General features: G+C 35.7%; 1 protein-coding gene across 1 annotated transcript in view; it reads right to left on the bottom strand.

Moving 5' to 3' along the window:
- The window catches only part of LOC134535646 (nephrin), a 357,918-nt gene that overhangs the window by 131,559 nt on the left and 203,945 nt on the right, over positions 1 to 22,414 (bottom strand). The window contains exon 8 of the mRNA XM_063374832.1: positions 5,955 to 6,085. Coding sequence (XP_063230902.1) covers positions 5,955 to 6,085 — 131 coding nt within the window. The remainder of the gene's footprint in view (positions 1 to 5,954; positions 6,086 to 22,414) is intronic.

The raw sequence follows: 22,414 nt of genomic DNA, 5'->3' as shown, positions 1-22,414 counted from the left end.
ACACAACATTTAATTTTTGTAGCATTTAATTTTAATTATTATGTTATTTTTTATTTAGATATTCTTTATGATATTGTAAATGTTTGTGCCAGCATAAGCAATTGTACAATAAATGTGCATTAATGAAATTTTTTATTGAGTTAAGATTTTATTGAGTTTAAAATTTTTTCAAGTGAATTAAGAACGTTTATCAAATCTCTTTTTTATTCTTGGAATTTTAAATTTTAAATTAGGTTTTAGATTACCTATTACTTTAAATTTTAAAACCAACCAGGGTAGTAACAGTCAAAAAATAACACAGGGATTAAACTTTCGAATAGTTATTATATCATGAGCATGGTAATTACGATGTATACCTAAATACATCAAATATTGAAATTTGAATAATACGAGGACGTATCAATAAGTAATGCACATAATGTAAAAAAAGAAAAATAAGGAATAAATAAATTAATGACGATATGAAACCCGATTGAAATTATCACCCATTTATAATTTTTCCGTATAACTTCCATGCATTTTAGAACATTTGTCCCAACGATGAATCAGTTCGAAAATCCCGGTCTCATAGAACACCATTGGCTGCGAAAAGAGCCGCATTCGCTCAGCCCGTTTGTGATTCGTCATCGGAGTTGAACTTCTCGCCGCTGAGGAACGTCTTCGTAGTTGGAACGGATGCAAATCGGATGGTGCCAGATCCAGACTGTGGGCTGGGTGCTCCAAATCGTCACAAACGTATCCCTGAAATTATTCACGAACCGGGTGAGACACACTGTCTTTGCCGTAAACTTGCGCCATCTTCGAATGGAACTTTCCAAATTTCTTTCCGTTCCACAAAGAAATCTTAACGCAGCACGCTGCTCCTCAACAGTTGACGACGTAAGTAATCACTAACGCCAATTCACCGGCGACTGACGAACGCTACCTATGTGCGTGGAATCACAATAACATGCATTGCGCCCTCCAGTTTTGGTATTAGTAAACAATTTAAATTTAACTAATCATTTTCCTACTTAAAAAAATTGGTTGTCTGTAAAGTCGGTTTACGGACGATAGTTTAACGTGACAACGTCATAACAAAACATTGATGTAATGATTGCATACTTAATGAATAAAATTGAATCATTTTAATTTTAATAATAAAAGAATAAATACTTGAAATTATACTAGTAATCAGTTTTTTAAAATGCAAGAATAATTAACCTTTATTGCCGAAATTGTTATAATAAGCAATGAATACCACATTAACTTTTCACTTCACTTTATAAACAGTCGAGTGGAAGAGAGATAGATGAGGCGCAAGCGTACAATGAGCGTAACGGGAAACAGCGTAACGGAACAATGTGCGTAACGGGACATAACGTAACGGAACAATGTGCGTAACGGGAAACTTTTTCGTGCGTGCAGCCGGCGTTCATCGATTTATTAGACGTTGTCACGTCAAAAAATTGACATGTGCGTGCGTTACTTATTTACACGCCATCGTATTACCGGGTACTTCTCTTCTCGGAAGTCGAATGCGCAACTGTTCTCCTGAGTGTGTTGTTCGGTGCCTTCGCTCCAGACGTTCAGTGTCGGAGGTTCGCGGCACGAGACTGTTATTGGGGGAAAGAATAAAGATGGAGCAAGCTTCCTCGACCGCTGAAAGACGCAGAGCCAATGTTCCGCAGCTTTGCGGCCGAAGCAACGTCGCGTTACTTCGTTTCCCGCCGGAGCGCGGGTCCTTCTCGTCGTAATGGAGAACAAGATACGGCCCCGAACCACGGGAATGGAAACAGACAATGCGTTCGCCACGGAGTAAAAAATAATAATAATAATATTAGCAATATGAAAATATATTAAATGAAAGAAAGGATCTCTTCTCACTGAATTTTCAATTCAATTTCGCTTTTTTTCTTTTTAATCTGTAAAAGTTATTTTTTTTTTCCTTTCGTTTCTCTTCCTTTCTTCTGCTCCAGGGAAATTTGTTTATTCAGCAGTTGTGTTTGAGCGTGCCCCGTCGCGAATTCCTTACTCCCACTTCCCCTTTTCAACTGCCCCCCTCCCTTTTTCCACTACGTCCTGTTCACGCTCGCAATCCATCGCTCTCAGCCTGCCCGTCTTCCGAAACCCTCATCCCTCTACCAACCCTTCCTGGTACTCATCCGACCCAGGGCCCCGCTGGCTTGTAGTGAATAAAAATGCTATCTGTTATGTTTCTCCTCGCGGCTACCCCTTCTCGTAATATGTATCTATTTTTTTTTCTTCTTTCGTCTGCTACTACCCCGTCTTACCCTCCCCTCCCCCCTCACACACTGCTGTCTCTCGCCCACTCCTACTCCTCTGGTCGCATACGTAATAAGCTTCATCATCCCAGCCCGACCCCTTTCGCTACCCCTCGCCGGAAAGTCCGCCCACCAACCACCTCCCGACCCTTCTTTACACGTTGAATAAATGGCGCCGGTATTTGAATTTCCCCAGCCGTGAAGCTGCTGGCTGGTTGTATTTGCCCCCCCCCCCCCTCCTTCCACGGCTCACCCAATCCTACCCCCTTTTTCCCTACCCCAGCAGGGATGATAGCGGGGAACCAGATGGAACTCGGGTTGGCTCTCCCGCTCTTGTCGCCAAATGTGGTGACTTCTATTCCTCTCGTGGCCTCGATTTACACCCTCCCCTCTCCCCTTTCGTTTGCCGCCCCCACCATTCCGCCATTATTTAGCTTCGCGTCCCCAGCGGTCGTAAATGTCTCGCAATCGCCGTGTAAAACACGGCGACACCTCCCCTCCAAGACAGTTTTAATTAATTTTTGCTAAAGGGGATGGCGTGGTTTTCACGGAATTAGGTTCAATGAAAATTTCACTGGTGAAAATAATGCTTTAGTGAATTTTTTTTTTTTACATCTTCCTGTACAGCATTGTTAAGCATGACATGTTTGAAGAAAGAAAAAAATCCCTTTCGGCACAGCCTACAGCCGTAGGTCGATTACGAATAACTTTTTCTCCTGGAAATATTTTGAAAACATCTATAAACTTCTGGAACATATTAAGAACTTCGTGTGCATAACATCTATATGTTCTCCAATAAAACAAAATAATCGATTAAACATTTTCTCATTTTCTAAGCAGCGAAAATGTTATGAATGTGTTTAACTAATTACATCAAGCATTAAACTGTTTAAAACCCATTTAATATTATGCGAACTAAGGATGTTAATCAATTTTTTGACCTTAAAACACAATTTTTAATCCCTTGTAATGATTTTTCTTTACTATCAATCCTTGTTATATGCACCAATTGCAAAAATGGTAGGTTATATAAAAATACATTTTTACAACACTTTTAGACAATATTTAGAAAGTTAAACAAAAGTATGAACGGTTTCGAAAGTGTACATGGTAGAAAAGTTTCATTTATTCCCTTATTTCAACACCAGGATTTTACAACCCCTTGCAATAATGGTATGTATTATCAAAAAATCTTTCAGGGAAAAGTTTGAGATAAAATTCTTCGATATACAAACAGTTCGAATGGATTTGATGCTGTGCCTACTAAGGGGGTTAGGAAGATTTTTATTATTATTTTAACCCCTCTTTATTGTCCCTTTGCGGTAGTTGGTTTTATCAAAAAAATTTTCAGATATAAGTTTTATATAATATTTGTAGGATTTCAGAATTTATTTGTCATTCAACCCCTGATTATTCCACCCCTTGCAGAGATGGTAGGTCATATTAAAATTATTTCAGACGAAAGTTGTAGATAATAATTTATGGTTTTATAAAAAAAATATAACGAATTTAATAATGACATGATACGGAAAATATGATACTTTTTAAAATTCTACCCCTGCTTTTTACAACCCCCTGCATAAATGGCTCATCTTAGTAAAAACTGTTTCAGACAAAAGTTTTAGCTAAAAATTACAAGATTTACAAACAATTTTAACGGATTTTATGGTGTGATTTCTGCAGTAGTTTTGAATTTATTTTTGAATTTTAACTCCTTTTTATCCATCCTTTGCAGCAATGGTTGGTGAAAAACGTTTTAGATACAAATCGTAAGATTTATAAACAATTTGAACAGACTCGATGGTGTGACTACGAAGGGAGTTATGATATTTTTGTCCTCCAACCCTTGTTTTTTTTCCATTCCTTGAAGTTACGGTTGGTCGAATAAAAAATTTATTTAAACAAAGGTAGTTGATATTTATCCTACGATGAAATATTTTTAATATTATACGAGTTATAGCGGTTTATAGGTTTTTCAAAAACCCTTTCTTATTTCTACCCGTTTGATCGGATATTGACCGTTAACGAACTCGACCTAGATTTTCCATTACTACATTTTATGTATCAGCTTGTAAGTGATTTGTAAAAAAAATACAGCAGTTATCGGATCCATTAAAATGTGATATATATATATAAACGTTTGAGTTGACGATGGTTTTAGGACTATATAAATGTTTTCCGGAAGATGCACTACGGTAACGGCTACAACACAATAAATTATTTCTCCGAAGTCTACTTAAAATTCAAGGTTCCTCTTAGCAAAATTAAATTGTTTGGATTGTGCACATCGAAGAGTTATGTTAACGTTGAAGGATTTATAAAACAACAACTTGTGTTTCTGAACCTTGATGTAGGTTAAAACAAGTTATCCTAAACACCTAGTTTAGTTCTTATTTTAGCCAAATTTTTAATTCTCACGTATTTCAGCTACAATTGACTGTATTATTCGTTGACTATCTACGCCTTATGAGGACGTGTTTGATAATTCCATTTCTATGAGCCAGATAAATTATTTTAGTTTGATTTACTTCTCGTGGACAGTTGTTGGAAACAGAAATCAGAAAAGAAGGGGTTTTAAACCATTTTAGATTTATTGACCAGAAGGCCATAATGTTAAGTTAGCTGATTAATATCCAACAAATGATTTGTTAACTATTATTTGCCTTTAAGAAGAGTTCATTCAAACAAAAATCAGACCCCACCTGACCTATACCTTCTGTTTCAGCAAGTGTGATAGCAGTTTAGGGCTTAATATCTTGTTGGCGAGGTAATTAGATATAGTAGGGAAACTTTCTTCTTAAAACGTATGCAATTGTGAAAGCACGATGAACAGCAGAGACAACAAGTACTCCTAAACATCATGATCTTCAGGATGATCATTTGACCAGGATGTTCATATTGTTAATCATTAAAACAATAAACATAATTTTTATGATCCGAATCAAGCCCAAGATCATGGTCATCAGGATCACCTTCAGGATGATTATCAGTATCCTCACCATCAGTACGAAAATATTGACACACAATAAAACTTTACTTTTCAAACAAGATCAACATAATGATCATTAAAAATCATCTCCAGGATCATAGTCTTCAGTAGAAAAATTGTCAGGATCATCATCGTCAGTAGTATAATCATTGGGACCATCATAGTGAAAACCATCATCGTCAGGATCATAGTCGTCAGGATGAACACTGTGTGGATTATTATCGTCAGGATGAATAATTGTATGGATTATCATCGTCAGGACGAACATCATAATTGTCAAGAGCATCATTGTTGAAAGTATCATCATCAGTATCATCATCGTCGTGATCATAGTTGTCAGGATCATTATAGTCAGAGAACCATCAATGTGAGGACCACCATAGTCAAAACCATCATCGTCAGTATCATAGTCGTCAGGATGAACATTGTATGGATTATCATCGTCAGGACGAACATCATGATTGTCAAGAGCATCATCGTCGTCGTGATCACAGTTGCCGGGACCATCACAGTCAGAAGACCATCAACGTGAGGCACACCATAGTCAAAACCACCATCGTCAGGATTATAGTCGTCAGGAAGAACATTGTATGGATTATCATCGTCAGGACGAACATCATCATAGTCGTCGTGGTCACAGTTGCCGGGACCATCACAGTCGGAAGACCCTGATCGTGAGGACCGCCAGCAGGCACACTCACCCCGTGGTACCAGGCGACGGCGCCGGCGGGCGGGCTGGCGCGCACCTCGCACGTCATGCGCACCTCGTCGCCCTCCTTGAGCGGACCCAGCTGCCGGCGCTCCTCCAGGCGCACCTCGGCCACGGGCGGGTCTGCAGGCAACACCGACCACCACCGAGGCCTGAGTGTCGCTCCGTCCCAGGCCACAGACACGCGCTGCACTTCCATCGACCGTGCAAGAGTGCCCTCAACGACAACCACCACCGAGAACTAGTCTCGGTACATTTTTCTTTTGACGTGACAACGTCTAATAAATCGATGAACGCCGGCTGCACGCACGAAAAAGGATGACTCATTGTCCCGTTACGCTCATTGTACGCTTGCACCGCATCTATCTCTCTTCCACTCGATTGGAACAACCATCTATTTGACTTTTTCGAGGCACATTAAAGTTGAAACACTCCCATTCGTTTCCTACTTTTCCTATCCTTAACAGAATAAACACAGATTGGAATTAGTTAAATATCAAACATGTAAAAGAGTTATAGTTAAAATAATCTGTTCGTTAAAGTAATAAACATATTTGTATTAATGAGTGCAAATAACAGTAAATTTATCAATTAAATTCTAGATTTCATTTCACTCCTTCTTTTTACCCATACAAAATAGCGATAATTCAATAAAAAATGTTTCAATTTTATTCATAAAATTGTGCAATCATTTCATTAATGTTCTAGTATGACGTTGTCACGTTAAACTATCGTCCGTATACCGACTTTTTGACAATTTTTTTTTGTTTTAGAAAAAAATTCACTTACATCATGAAAAGTACACACATACATAAAAGTAAGAAAGTTTTTTTTCTGCTACTTAGAAAAAAAATTTGTGAAGATGTGAACTTTCCATAAGTTGACTTATATTCTTATTATTATGTTTTTTTTCGTATTATTTGGATTAAAGTTTTATCTGTTGAGGTTAAAGCTACTTCACTGTGTATAAATTAAGTTAGTTTTGACCTAATCGGTTTGACGTTCGAATGCGATTAAACGTTGTGTATCATCGTGACAATGCTTTCTCTTAGTTATACTAGCTAACCATGCGTGGCTTAGCTTGCACAGATATCGTGATAGTGCTTATATTGTAGCATTGTATGAAAAGTATGTGTCAAGTTACAAAATCCTTAAGTAAAGAAATATATGCAATTAAATGTTTAGTGTGTGTGTATATATATATATACACACTAGATGTTGGTTAATTATATGTATATATACTAAACCATTTTCAGTTGATACTTCAAAAGTTTTAATGTACACAAACCTCTTTCTTAATGTACATTACTACACCACTTTCGTATTTCCCATTTTAGTGTTGTGTTGTATTTTAACTTTCACTGATTATCTTAGGAAATATGTTTTGATATTATAAATACAAACTTACAGCTTTTTACACTCAACAAGCAGTAGAATGTCAAAAAATTTAAAGAGGACAACTACGACAATTAGAAGTATTCAGTGCATTCTTAGTTACTAAACTTCCTTCTTAGTAGAATTAATTGTATATTTATTTTTAGGTATAGTTTAACATACCCTATTTTCTTCTTCTTGGGGGAAGATTTTTGGAAAAGCGTAAAAATATCATTGTATTTTTAATAGGTTTACTATTCTTATGATTATTTACAAAATGCAAATCTTACGGCGTATCCACTCCCTTGATAGAAATTCATGAAGTTAAAAAAAAAAAGTTTTTACTTAAACACAAAAAAATTTTTTTTTATAAATTTTGGTGTGGAGATTTGATATGCACATGTTATACCTACGTATAAAATGCCCGAATACGTATTGTATACACTTGTTATTTGTTGCCCGAAGAGTGTTTTTTAACCTATTTATATAACTAAACAAAATGATTAATATTTTTAACTTATAAATACTACGAGATATTGTAAACAGTTTACCGTAGCACTGATTATCTTGCATTTTTCATTGTGGGTGCGTCAAATGTAATCAATTTTATTTTTATTATTTTTAAGGAACTAATAAAACCTTTTAATGTTTGATATCTCTATTCCGCTCGGATTTATGGATCATAAACCCGGAACGGGCATTTTGCTAGCGATAAAATTCTCGGATCATCCGTCGGAAAGAAAACCATAAACACTGGCATGAAACTTCCAGGAGTGCACTGGAGACAGAAACAAGCGGAACATAACCTAGAATAAAAAGTACGTTTTTGTTCCCAACTTCGTGAGATTCGTCTGTGGAAGCCGTTCAGGCATTTAAGGCTTCATATCTTTCTCAAGTATTTGCCTTTTCCCGGTCATAACTCTTTAAGATGACATAGAACTCATGTTTTTTTTTAACGGAGTGAGATAAGCTGACACATCAATATGTAACTTTCTTTGGGTGCAGTAGCATGTACTACGAAACAGGCACAAAAAATAAATAAAATATTCCTCGCACACCGAGAAAAATCTTTGTTTGCCAAAAAGTAAAATATTTATTACGGCCATACAAACATGCAGATTTGACTAAATACAAATTTATTTGTCGCAAAGTTTTGTTTCCCAATAAACGAAATTTCGTCCCCTCAGCTGTATTTTTTTGCTGAGTGTATTAAATTAGTTTTTTACTCATAAAATAAAGTTACAAAAATAGTTTACAAATATTGGTAGTTCTTCTTATCTTGTATAAAAACCCGTTGGTTGAAACCACTTTTCTCATTGTGAGCAATTAAGATACTGTATAAGTTTTACGAAGATTAAGTTACCTGAAACTAAGAAGAACTCATCGTGTTTTTAAGGTGTTTTTTTGGTTGAAAAAACAGTAAATATAACTCTAATTTATAACAGCGCACAGAACAAGAGGATGGTCCAGTAAACAGTTAGTTGGGGCAGAAAAGGTCAACCATACCAGGAGCTGCTGAGCTTGGGTCAAATTTTGTTGTTTTATTTGTAATTGGAACAGAAATATTTTTGTAAATTTACAGATATAATTGTATTTTTTTAATTACATGAAAACAACTTTATCGTTACTAAAAAAAGTGTTCGCAGTAATACTGGGTTCGTTTTCTTACCCGGACACTAACCTTTTGTGTTGTCCCAGTACCAACAATAGTTAAAGTATTTTGTAAACAGTTCCTTGAATATTTTTTAAATATTAACTGCGAACATTAATAAGCATAACAAAACAAAGAATAAAATCCAATTTTTTAATATTAGATTATGTTCGACGTGATATAGAAAACTTATACTTGAATGAAACATCAAAATATAAAATTATGTGCGAATTTTTCTAAAAAAAACAAATCCTCAGTATTATCTAGAAGAACGTATTTCATGTTCGCAATAATAACCATAGCCATGTGTGCTGCACAATTTTTTTTGACGTGACAACGTCTAATAAATTGATGAACGCCGGCTGCACGCACGAAAAAGTGTCCCGTTACCCACATTATCCCGTTATGCTCATTGTACGCTTGCGCCGCATCTATCTCTTTTCCACTCGATTGGAACAACCATCGATTTGACTTTTTCGAGGCACATTAAACTTCAAACACTCCCATTCGTTTCCTACTTTTCCTATCATCGTCCTATCCTTAACAGAATAACACAGATTGGAAGAAGTTAAATAGCAAAATGTATAAAAGTTATAGTTAAAATAATCTCTTCGTTAAAGTAATAAACATATTTGAATTAATTAGTGCGAATAAAAGTAAATTTATTAATTAAATTGTAGATTTCATTTCACTCCTGCTTTGTATCCATACAAAATAGTGATAATTCAATAAAAATGATTCAATTTTATTCATAAAAGTATGCAATCATTTCATCAATGTTTTGTTATGACATTGTCACGTTAAACTATCGTCCGTAAACAGACTTTACAGACAACCAATTTTTTTTTTGCTGTGCATGTGGCCTGCGTTTAAATTTTTTTTTTCTTTCGCCTGCGGAGTTGCTATTGGCCCTCTCCCGCCGGGCTAGAACAAACGTTCGCAGCTTGTATCGTCGGTTGTTGCGGCGGCTTCCAAGAGTTTAGCCGTCGGCCGATGAAGCGCTATTGATCTGCAGCGGTGCGGGATCACGTCGGATGTGAGCGCAGGAAGAGAGAGAGAGCGTGCGTGTGAGAGAGTGAGAGTGAGAGTGAGCTTGACGCTACCAGACCGCGGTTTACAGTGCTCTGCAGTAGTCGCAAACCAAAACCCCCGCCCCCCACCCCCCCCCCCCCCCCGCCAGAGGACGGGGAATAACTCACCGTGCATCATACACGCATGCGCCTATTTTTTTTTTATTTTCCCCCTGATCGTCCGTCCGATGAAGCAGGCGATGAAATATAAACGCAATGCTGTGCGATCAATATTCATTCACTGGCTGCGTCCGCGAGTTCGTTCGCGTGGAATAATGTTAAAAGCCTTGCGCGCAAAAAAAAAAAAAAAAAGGGGGCATACGTTCTGCGGGATGAAAACTGTCCTTAAGGGCTCCGCCTACCCGGGCACACATACGGTGCGCAGAGCTTCAGGTAAACAACGCGATTTGAAAACTACTCGAGATATCCGAGTGGACTCTGCTTACGAAAAGCATTTAAGAGTTCGCTGAGGACCAAAAAGTACGTTCGATTTTGGATTAAGTTTTTAAACTATATTTTAAGAAGAGTTAAAATGGCTAAAACGCATGTTTTCAGAGTAATTTTTAGGCGTAAAACATCCGGTACAGATTATTAAAAGCACTTAAGGGACTTGCATTACACCTGTATCTTCATTTTTATACCACATAACGTTACGGTCACCACTCAAATTTCACAGTTATCCTGTGACGACGAGAAGACTGCGCACCAGTCCACAGCCTTGCGCTTAGAGGCGACACCGCGTCAGAATCACCAGCGGGCGTCGCGCTTATCAACCCGCCTCACTAACACAGATACACCCCTAACGAGGCGGGCCCCTTAATGTTACTTCACGCCATAAACTTTTGTAAGGGAAAATTTGATCAAAATCTATTGAATAGGCCTAGTTTTTTTTTGTTGCGAATTCCTGTAACAAAAATAACATATCGGTTAAATTTTAATTTTTTTAATTTTGTAATTTCTTTTATTAACAAATCTACCAATATTTTGACAATAGGCCTATACTCCATGTACAGACACAACTATGTTACAGTTTCATTACATGCATGTATCCAGGTACTATTACGCGGACTGTGTGTCCATTTGTGCACTATGATATGCATTTATTTCGGTTCATAACTCTTGTCAAGGATTTTTAACATTATCGAATAGGAAAACCCCAACGTTCGTGTTTTTCAGCAACCACTCAAGGAATAGTATTTTATTAATAAAAATAATTTTTACTGTATTGATACTGTAATTAGATGTATTTAACACTTTGATCTTTGCTACTGAAAAGTGTTATATTTTTCTAGCTAGACAATTATGTACTATTAATTTTACGTAAAAGCTATGTACTTGATTTATAACGAATTTAATTCATTCTTACAATGAAGTTTACATATAGGTACACATATCCCAGAAAATGTCTACAATAGTATATTATTATTCACCATAATATAAGCTATAAAAATTAAATATCATAATAATTTTACTTCAAGGTATTACACATTAAGTTATAGTACATAATTTTCCTGGTAAAATATTTATATTTTAATTTAGTTTAAAAAATATATTTTTAAATAGTTATGGTTTACCACGAAAATCATTTTATGTAATATTTAAATTGTGAAGATTAAAAATTAAGTTATTTTATTTTCCTATAAGATTTCTCCCCCACCTCTTGAGCGTATTTTAGAATTGATAATTTCACCTTACAAGAAAAATATTCGGAAAACATTTGTAGCAGAAACTACTGCTTATTTACACCGAGGAATAGCAAACATCTTGACTTTTTTTACATGTAACTGGAGTAGGGGAAGGCGGGGTAACTGGACGCAGTGGGTAATGGTACGCACGTCAGTATCTGTCTAAAGAAGAGGAGACGCACGCAGGAGTACTGGCACTACTATGCGGCGAAAGGAGTAACTTCGTTCTAGTCGAGTGGCGATGGCGTGCGGCTGAAGTTGTGTCGGATATACGTGTTTTTTTAAATCTGAGATTTTTCCAATAAAATCCTGCATTAATTGCATTCGAGGTAAGGGAAAAACTGTGTACTTTTGTAGAATTTTAGATGTTTATAAATAATTAGTGGTGCTTTTGCTATAATTTAACGCGGTAAGGGCTTGTACTTTGTGATCGTTTCAACTGTGACTGTCAGTAAACTGACATGGCGTCGTTTGGGGTATTCGTACGCAGGGATGCGTACCAGTTCCCCATCTGCGTTTCATTCACCCGTGCGAAATTTGGTAACTGTTATGTTTAAATGGATCATATTAATGGTTTTGTACATTATGAAAATAACAAACAAATATGTATACTAATTTCCCCAGTTACAAAACCATCGACATCAAGGACTGCAGGGATCAGGAAGGCGCCGACACGAAAACGGCGTTCAGAAATTCTAACAGCCATTCCAAGAAAAAAATAGTGCTGGAAGAAGTGGAAACAAAGAGGAAAAATAAAAGGAAACACAAGCTGAACATGATACAGGGAAGCTAAAAAAATTAAAAAGAAGAAAACAAATAAAAATATTATCAGCGAATCGTCCGTTTTTTCTTGCAAAAACAAAGGATATACAAAAGATCTTTGTCAAGATGATGACATTGAAGATTGGGATATGGTGGCTTCTTTTTCCAACAAAAATAGTACTAATGAGATCTGTATGTTTTGTGGAGAGCTTGGTAAGTACAGAGAACTGTGGTACCGCTGTGGCAGGTGTTCGGGCTGGGTCCATTCAGACTGTAGTGCTGCAGAAAATCATTCAAATTTTGTATGCGATTTTCAAGTGAAAGTATAATTATTTCAATAACTTTAATGCTGAAATAGTCTACTCCTTTGTCAAATAAAAAACTGTGATGAGTTATTTTGATGAAAATTTAATTTTTCCATATATTTTCAACTATGGTTTGTCAGTGTGTAAGGGTGTTTTTTTGTGTTAGCTCTCCCTATTTGTTCATTAACAATGCAAATAATCAGTAAGCTACGTTCTAAACTATATATAATTTCATTCAAGTACCTACAAAAATATTTTTAAAATACTTAACTTGAATTAGAGGCTATGAAAAATTAAAAAAAAAACTGTAGATAAATATCAAATCATGTATGTTTTTAATTTGAAAAAAAAAAAATTTTATGTCCCCAGTATAGTACAAAAAGTGTATTTTGTTATTTAGGTACATTGTCATATTTAAAAAAATATATATTTCCATTCAGGGAATATTAGGGAAAATTTTTATGCACCAGAATTGACATAGAGGGTAATAGTAGGCAACATAAATATAGTGCGTACGATTACCCACTCAAGTCGGGTAATCGTACGCAATACATATTTTAATAATTTATGTAAAAAACCACACTTCCCTTTTAAACAATGTACTAATACTCGGCTATATTTAAACTGACTTAATGTCGCTTTGATACAAATTAATTACATTGCTTTTTAAACTTTATTAACATAAATATAATGTGTCAAAGTTAAGTGCGTGCAGTTACTCCGCGTTCCCCTAACTGTATGTTCCCTTCAGCGCATAATAGTGGTCAAAGCATATTTCCATTAACAGAAATAATTCAGATTAGAACATTATCTGTTAGAAATGTGATTAATTTACCAGCTGCTTAGCATCTAGAACAACGATTTCTTAAGCATCGCAAAAGTAAGTTGGATTAATAAATATTATCTTCCATATATATGTCACAGTTCTACCTGCAGTTGCAATTAAGACACAGGTGGACAACTATGATACAGTATGAAACAACAAATCTACGTTAAGAATATAAACACGAGGTTCCACAAATATTTTTACAGTTACCAGTTACCAAAACGCTTACAAGGCATTTTTTAAAAAATAGATTGTTTCAGGAGATATTTCTTTCCGTTTCCTTTCATAATAAGATACGTTAGACATCAAATTTCAGTTGAAAGATACCAACCTGCGAAGCACGAAGTTACGCGAATCTAACTTTTCATCGGTTTGTACCAACTACTGAGTAATGTTTCTATATGTCAAGACATTTATTATTATTTTGATTTACATTTTGGTCTACAACGCGGTAAAGCCCTACAGTAAAAAAAAATATCCGAGCATTTTCCTGGCGTGACTTATGGAAAACCTTGATAAAACCGAAATCAGAAATCTTTTACTGGAAGAAATGGAAGTTTTACCCTCGCGCCAGATCGGTGTTTCAAAAAGAAGAATCAACGGAAAGCATCTTCTTTTCTCAGCTTTTCGATAAAATATAAAATGCAAACAAAAAAGGTTAAATAATTGGCAATATTTTAAATTAATACATGTTACATAGAAATGATTTTTTTTATTATTTTGTGAAAATTTTACCTTCAAACTTAAATCCCATTGACCTAACCCGTGTTGCCATAGAGAATAAAATTAAATTTAAATTATTAAAAAATCTCACCACCAACGCATGGGATCGCGCACGGAAAAGCAGTTCCGCTGATAGCGAACATCGTAGCTTATCCGCTAGAAGGCGCGAAACAACCACGGAGATATCTGGCGTCTGGCTTTCGGGAAACGTGGCTCGCATATATCTGTTTTTAATGGAGCAGTTTGTATTCTGAAGACGTATTACCTCTCCGGAGGGAGAGTAAAAAAAAGGAAAGAAATGAGAGGAAGGGGTTAAGTTTTATTTGTATACTCGTTTCTTTTTTGTGTGTGTGTCTGAGCGTGAAGAGTGTTGCTATCCGGCGGCGGAAGCCACTTTCTCGAACTGTAAACAAGTTGGAATAACAAACTCGACCTCGCACAGACACTTTTCTGTCTCTTGCCGCCGCCTGGCTCCTTGTCATGCACTCGTTGCTGGGGCAGGTCGAATAAGCTTCAGGCTGCCTCACGTTTAGATTGCAGTACAGACAGTACAGAGCAAATGACACCCCCGCTGTTGTCAAATTGGCACCACCCAATATGTTAAACTTTTAATATCTTATTTCGTACGAGGCGTTTCCAGAAAGTAAGTACCGTTTGGTCATTAACAAATATAAACTCATAAAAAAAGTTTGATTTGAATTTTTAGTTTACTACATATATAAAGTAAATACCATTTTATTTTAAAAAAATAAATTCATGAAAAAAAGATTTTATTGACAGTTTTAGCTTACTACATATTTACATCACATTTTCACATAGTCGCCATTCAGTTCCAAGCATATTTCGCAACGTTTTACTTGTTTATTAAACGCTCTGCATAGAAGTTCGCCGCCTGGGAATGGAACGGACGCCTACGCTATAGGCATCATGGACTTCGAATACGCAATGCGTGTAGCCTAAGCACAGGCGCTTTGTAAACATCTCCGGGAAAAGTTAATAAATCTCCGTACTCAAGTTGAAAAATTAAGGTTACCTTTTCTTTTTATGGCGAAAAGGGCTTCATTTTGGTTGATTTAATGAAACGTGTGTTAACAAATACAGCAAAATGTACAAAATTACGATTATTCAACTGGTTTAATTTCCAGGAGGCGAACTTCTACACGGAGCGGTTAAATAAACTTGAGAGTTGCGGAAAGTGCTTGGAATTGAATGGCGAATCCTTGAAAATGTAATGCAGATATTTAGTAAACAAAAAATTGCAATTAAACTTTTTTTCATGAGTTTATTTTTTAATGACAAACGGTATTTATTTTATTGACATGCCTCGTATATCATCATTAATTTGAATTAGTATTAATTTTGTTGTTGTGTAACAACTTAGCTCACGTATACGGCATTTGGTAGGAGTACTATCGTGCATGAAACGGAAATGTGTAACCACGGTGCTGCTGTCTGTGGCGGATGGTGCAAGCCAAAGTTCACAAAGCCAAAGAGAAACTTTGTAGAATTAAATGTTTAATGAAATTTAACAAGATGGACAGTAGTTTAATAAAATTTCTTTGTCGAAAATTAGGTCTAAAGCCAGGATTTTTTTATTAGCACTTTTTTATTTTTATTGGTGCCGTTTCATTGTATATTTTATCCTTTCCCTCTGAAAAACGAATGATTCAGTAGTCGGCATAGTTGCTCCGGCAACGAAATCTAGTGGCGGGTGCGGAAACTACGTGTGATTCGCGTCAAGACATGTAGTTAAAAACACAAATTGCGTATATTTATAACGCTTGGCATTATTTAAAATAATTCTACATTGAATTTCGTGGCCGAGTTTCGTCTAACCAGATTATTTGCAACATGAGAACACACGAATTTTCTTTTTACCGAGGTTATATGGAACACATCAGTAGTTAGTACCGAGAGTCTTGCTCACTTTTTTTTTAATTTTTACTATTTGTTATTTTTCTAAGACCGTAAAATAGAGTCTTGGCAGTTTTATTACAGTTGTATTTATTCTGAAAGAAAATATATCAAATCTAAACACCAATCATTATTTCACACAAAAAATTTTGTATTAGTCGGTCACTATTAATAACAATGTGTTCTATTAAATTGTGTTCTATGTTCAAACGCGCAAACATTTTACATATTATACAATATAAAACTATTTGTTTATAAAATTGATTGAAACCAAGATGGCATCAATCAGTTACGTTTCTTTAGAAGTAAAAATTGAATATTCTGAGTTTATGCTCTTGAGAAAATTCAACAAGAAAATGTATTTCCCAAATTTTCATTCCAATTATTTTTTTTACGAAATAAATTCAATGAGCACATCGAAAAAAAATTAAGTAAATCCCCATTAAAATGCACACTGCACACTACAGATGAGACATGCTATAGAGAGGAAAGGAGAGAAAAAAATCTCGGGAAGGTGGTTGGAGATGTTTTAATGAACCTACGTGCGCCGATTATTAAAGGGTTTTCACAGAGCAGGTGCTTCTAAGAACACTATATGGCCACCTGAAGGACGATTACAGTTTCGTAATGAGGGTTGATTTTTTTTTGTCAGTGCAGTCTGTTTTGGCGTGGTCTGTTTTGTTTCTGTACGGTTTCGGAAAGCCCTAAAAAAACAGGCAAAATATAAGAACACTATGACAATGATTTATTGTTGGATTTATTCGTTTTTCCCTAGTCCTTCTCCTGAAAGATTATGTTCCAATGCATTATAAACAGCTATTGTAACCCCATCAGCAATGACTGAACAGAGAATAAATAATCATAAAAACATAGATTTATTTCCAAGAGAATCAAATTAGGAAAAAAAGGTTCGTGTACTTATGTTCGCCCTTTAGAAGTTACATTTACTTGATATAACAAACAACTAACTTTATTTTTGCATGAAAAAATTAATAAAAATAAAATATTAAAAGGACAGGAATTATATTATTAACAGGGTTGGTAAAAATGAAAATCAACCAAATGAAAAAATTTGAATAAAGTCTCAGTATTAAATATTAATATAAACACATGTATAAAATTATTTATTTAATTTAGTAAAATAATAGAGATAAATTTTAACTACTAATGAAAATCAATAAACATATGGGATTTTTATTCTGATTTATTAATTTTAATTGTTTTATTAAATAATAATTAAGTTAATTTAAAATTAATAATGCCAGTAAATTATACATGCAGGAAAATAACCTCACAAACTCTCCCATGAAAACGGCCAGGAGACTACTTACTAAGCCACCACAGACAATATTCCTGCCAGTGAAAATGGAAGCTTACAAGCAACCTGATATCGTTATACGTACGGGAACATAAATTTACTTATAAAAAAAAGGCACTTTCAATCACAATACAATACAATACAATCAAAATACAATTTATATCCCTAATATTCACAATAAATAAATATTTTTTAAAATTATATAGACCAGAATTCAAAATTCAATTACTAAATTATGTAATTAAAAAGTAGATATAAAATTTTTATTTGTATGTAGATTTTTTAAAAATCCTGACAATTTTTGTTGTATGCTGCACGCAAATCGTAAAAATTCATACTCATAATTTTTTATAACGCCCGTAAAGAAGTGTAACCTAACCACAATTATAAATACAATTCAAAATATTTATAAACACAATTTTTATCACTTATATTTACAATAAATAAATTTTTTTAAAGATATGGACCAATGTTCAATATCAATCATTAAGGTACATAATTTAAAGAACGTATATAATTTTTATATTTTGGCTTTTTTATGTGGCATTTTTTATCCTTTTAAAATTTCTTTACATCGTGTGAGCGCATCGTAAAAATTAATTCTCATCAATTTCTTTTCATAACGCTTCTATAGAAGTATAACTTCAAAAATAAATAAAAATAAACGGTGTTTTTTAATGTCATAATGTTTATTTGATAATTATATATTTTCTTGACATGATTTGTATTATAAAAAATTAAAGAAATTTAAAACTTATGTATTTTACGTGAGGTCAAATTTCAACTCCTAATGAACCATGGTATTTGACAAAAAAAATTTAGTACGCTGACGTAACGTTTCCCGAAACAAATTTTTGTTTTGTTTATCTTTCATGTTTTGTCTTCAATAACTCTATAATGCATTACATGTGCCAAATTTTTTGTTATCATTAATGAAACTTAGTTAGAAATTAATTTGGGGTTTTAGAAGTTTTTGGATTCACGCTTGTGTCCATTTTTTTTTTTTTTTTTTTTTTACCGCTGTACCCGAATCGTCGACAAATTCCCAAAAACAAATACGTACGCATTTGTGCCAATTCGCACAGCACATAAATCAGACTTTAGCTTCAAACCTTCCCAAAGGGGAGTCGGGAGTAAGATGGATTTCTCGAGCAGAGGCCTTAATTACGTGTCGGCAGGATGCGCGCGTGACTGGATAGGCTGAGGAGCAGGCTGGCTAGTGCCTGGGAGCAGTTGTTAATGAAGTTGACGCCAGTCAATGCCGAGCCAGTCTTGGAGGTATCGGTGGTAAACATTCAAATTACAGTCGTGAACACATGTGTAAATTTATGATTTTGAATTCTGGTCTACATAATTTAAAAAATATTTATTTATTGTGAATATTAGTAATAGAAATTGAGTTTGTGAACTTTTCAAGTGTATTTTTATATAAGTAATGTATGTTCCCGTTCGTATAGGGTTGCTTATAAGCTTCCATTTTCACTGGCAGGAATTGTCTGTGGTGGCTTAGTAGTCTCCTGGCCGTGTATGTAATTCACCTCAGAATAGTATATCACCAATTTAAACAAACGGAAAATACTTCTTTACATTTTGGAATAATATTTAATTTAAAAAAAATTCGGATATTTTCCTCTAATGTTAAAATTCAGGTGAATTTTATACCTCCCCATTTTGGTGCAGGGAGGCACAGTGCAAACTACACTATTTATTCCACATGACTCATCAGACTCAAATTTCGATTTCGGTTTTCCATACGGTTGAATCTACATACACTGGACTTCGGGCGTTGCCAACGCAACCAAACGCCCTACTTTCGCAGTCACCATGCGGTTTCCGGCAGGTAAAACGCGAAAGAGCACCCTGATATATGTGTGTGCGTATATATATACATATATACATACACGAGTTTTTCAGTATTCGCCAGAGATGCGTAACATCTAACCTCGGTAACAAGAAAATTCACGTGTTCTCATGTTGCAAATACAATAATTATAATACGGAACTTGGACAACCAAATTTAACGTAGGTTTATTGAAAATTATTATACCAAGCGTGATAAATTTTCAACTACATTTCATGACACGAATCACACGTAGTTTCCGTATTCGCGCTAGAGTTCGCTGACGGAGCAGTTACTGCGACGAATTTTTAAACTATATAACGAAATGCTCCTATAAAAACGAAAAAGGCTTGAAAAAATACCAAGCTTTGGGCTGATATTCGTCAAGGAATTTTATCACATTACTGCCCGTCATTTTGAAATGTTTTAAACATTTTACTATACATTTCCCTTTGGCTTTGTGAACTTTGGTTCACGCCATCCGCCACAGATGGCGGCACCGTGATTACACATTTCCGTTCCATCTGACTTTCGTTCCATTCACGAAATTACTCCCACCAAACGCCGTATGCGGAGATCTAAGATGTTACACATAAAATAAAATAAAAAAACTGATCGAACTAAACAATCCTTTGTGTTTTCCATCCTTGGCCAGATTCCAAACTTGTATTCCAATGCTAACTGGTGCTTTGAAGGGCGTGGTCTATTACTCCCACATGCCGGGTTTCTTAATAAATATAATCACCCATTTTCACAATTAAAAATTTACTCATTTACTCAAATACACAAACATGCTGCATAATTAATCCACGCAACCAATCTGAACTCAAGTCGACAATCAACCTCTCGAATCTGGCATTCTGCTGCAGGTACCTACCAGCGGGATTCGAACCCGTGCTCTCGAATCACATTTATTTATTTATTTGTTTATCTCCCACACTTTGCTATCGCTATGGCTTGGGCTCGAGCTCATATTCATTGAACTCAAACACACCTCGAAGCCATTCCCACGTCCTCTATTAAAATCTCTATCAAAACCTAGTTTGCTAACCGTGTGAACAGGGGAAGCGGGACAGTAATCCGCGACTCCGTGGTTCGATACCCTGTTGTGTCAGTCGGTTGTCACGTGTCTGTGATGACAGTACAGTCGCAGCCCACACGCTCTTGCAGCGGTGTGGCCTACCAAGAAACAAGTCCTAAGAGCGGTATTCTAAGGCATTCGGGTAATGTAGCGAATAAGCACTACAATGTTGGGATATAACTGGAACCTGACTTCGCAGACCGTATTCCCGAACGTGTCCAAGTTGCAATTATTGGTTTTTATGACCATTGAAGTGTACAAAATGTATTCCAGAATAGTTTCGCAAACATAAAAATTAATTTGGCACACCAAAAACGCTTGACACTATATACGAGTTGACGGCGCCAGGTGCTATTCAGCCATCTGGACTAAATCGACTAAAAAGTGAGTTCTGCGCATGAGCGTGATTTAGTCAGCAGAACGGCAACAGACAGGGCACCGAAATCGGTTGCCTGAAAATCAGGGACTGGCCGTACCCATAGTGCACTAGGAATACGTTTAGGGTGCAGTTGTAGCATATTCCAAATTAAAACCCTTATTTCTGTGTCCTGGAATACCGGCTCTGGTCTGAGCTGCCACCCCGTGCCCGAAGCTACATATAAACACTGACTATGACAGCGTACGACTTGGTAAATCCTCTTTGGGACGAGACTTGGTGTATCAGTAGTTTACCTTTAGGGTTTTCACGCCTTAAAATAATAAATCACGCTGGCCAGCCAACTCCAGAGAAAAAAAAGGCTTTGAAAATTTAAGAACAGTATATTCACTAGTTACGTTTCGTACTGATCAGTGGCTCAGCGGCACTTGCACGTGTTTCGATTCTTGCTTCTTGCTTATTATTTTTTTAGTCAATCTATTGTTGACAAATATAACTTTTTAAATATAAATTATTCCATTCTATTCAGTACAATTTTATTTATTATATATTACGTGATATCTGACCGTTTCTTTCACACCTTGTCATTTTATAAGATAATATATTTTTTTTATTTTAACTATACAAATTTTTATATTTCATGTAGTAATAATAATTTTATCTCAAATTTTAATACACACTTAAACATAAATTTTATATTACAGCATAATAAATTTTTTTTAAATTTTTTTCCAATGCTCTAAAGAATGATGTCGACTATAATTTAGGTTAGGCTACACCACGCCCCACACATTCAAAGTTTAATTAATCCGTGTATCATTAAGATATAAATTGTCCACTTAATTTGACGATTCGTAATGATTCAATATTTGAAAGACAAAATACCAATTTTGTAATAATAATAGTTACCATCTAGGCCACTGTGCCGATGAACAGAGAGTAGTATTATAAACATTGCTAAAATTTTCAAAGGCGTGTTTTTTCGGAATTGGCCAGCCAGTGCTGTTTTACTTGGAGGGTGGAATATCTAAAGGTGTACAGGGTTGAAAGTAATTGATATTGGCAAAGACAATTTATTACAGACAACATGACTTACGTTTTAAAATAACTTTCAAAGTAGGACCTTAAGTGAAGTCACACAGCGCTGGCAACTCTCTTCCTGTTGCTCGTACTCCACCTGGAACTTCTTTCTCTGAAATGCTCCGGAGGTACCTCGTCGTGTCGTCTTGAATGACTGTAACGGTCTAAAATGGTGTCCTATCATTCAGCCCTGGGGGGGGGGGGGGGGACAGGGGAAATAAAAGGTCGCACGGAGACAGGGCTAAGTTTTACGCAGGTCGGCCAAACACTCCCTGGTCGCTAGGTTAGAGGAGACAGCTGTCGGCGATCCTGAGGGTTCAATCGTCCAAGACGCCACGACGAGGGAAACCGCAGCATCTCGGAGAAGGAGTTCCAAGCGGCCGGCGTACGAGCAACGAGCAGAAAGTTGCCAGCGCTGTATGACTCCACTTAAGGTCCTACTTTGAA

The sequence above is a fragment of the Bacillus rossius genome, chromosome 10 (genome assembly GCF_032445375.1).
Source record: "Bacillus rossius redtenbacheri isolate Brsri chromosome 10, Brsri_v3, whole genome shotgun sequence".
NCBI classification, from domain to species: domain Eukaryota; kingdom Metazoa; phylum Arthropoda; class Insecta; order Phasmatodea; family Bacillidae; genus Bacillus; species Bacillus rossius.
Note: the sequence above shows the minus strand (reverse complement) of the source record. Positions and strands in the feature narration are given on the sequence as shown.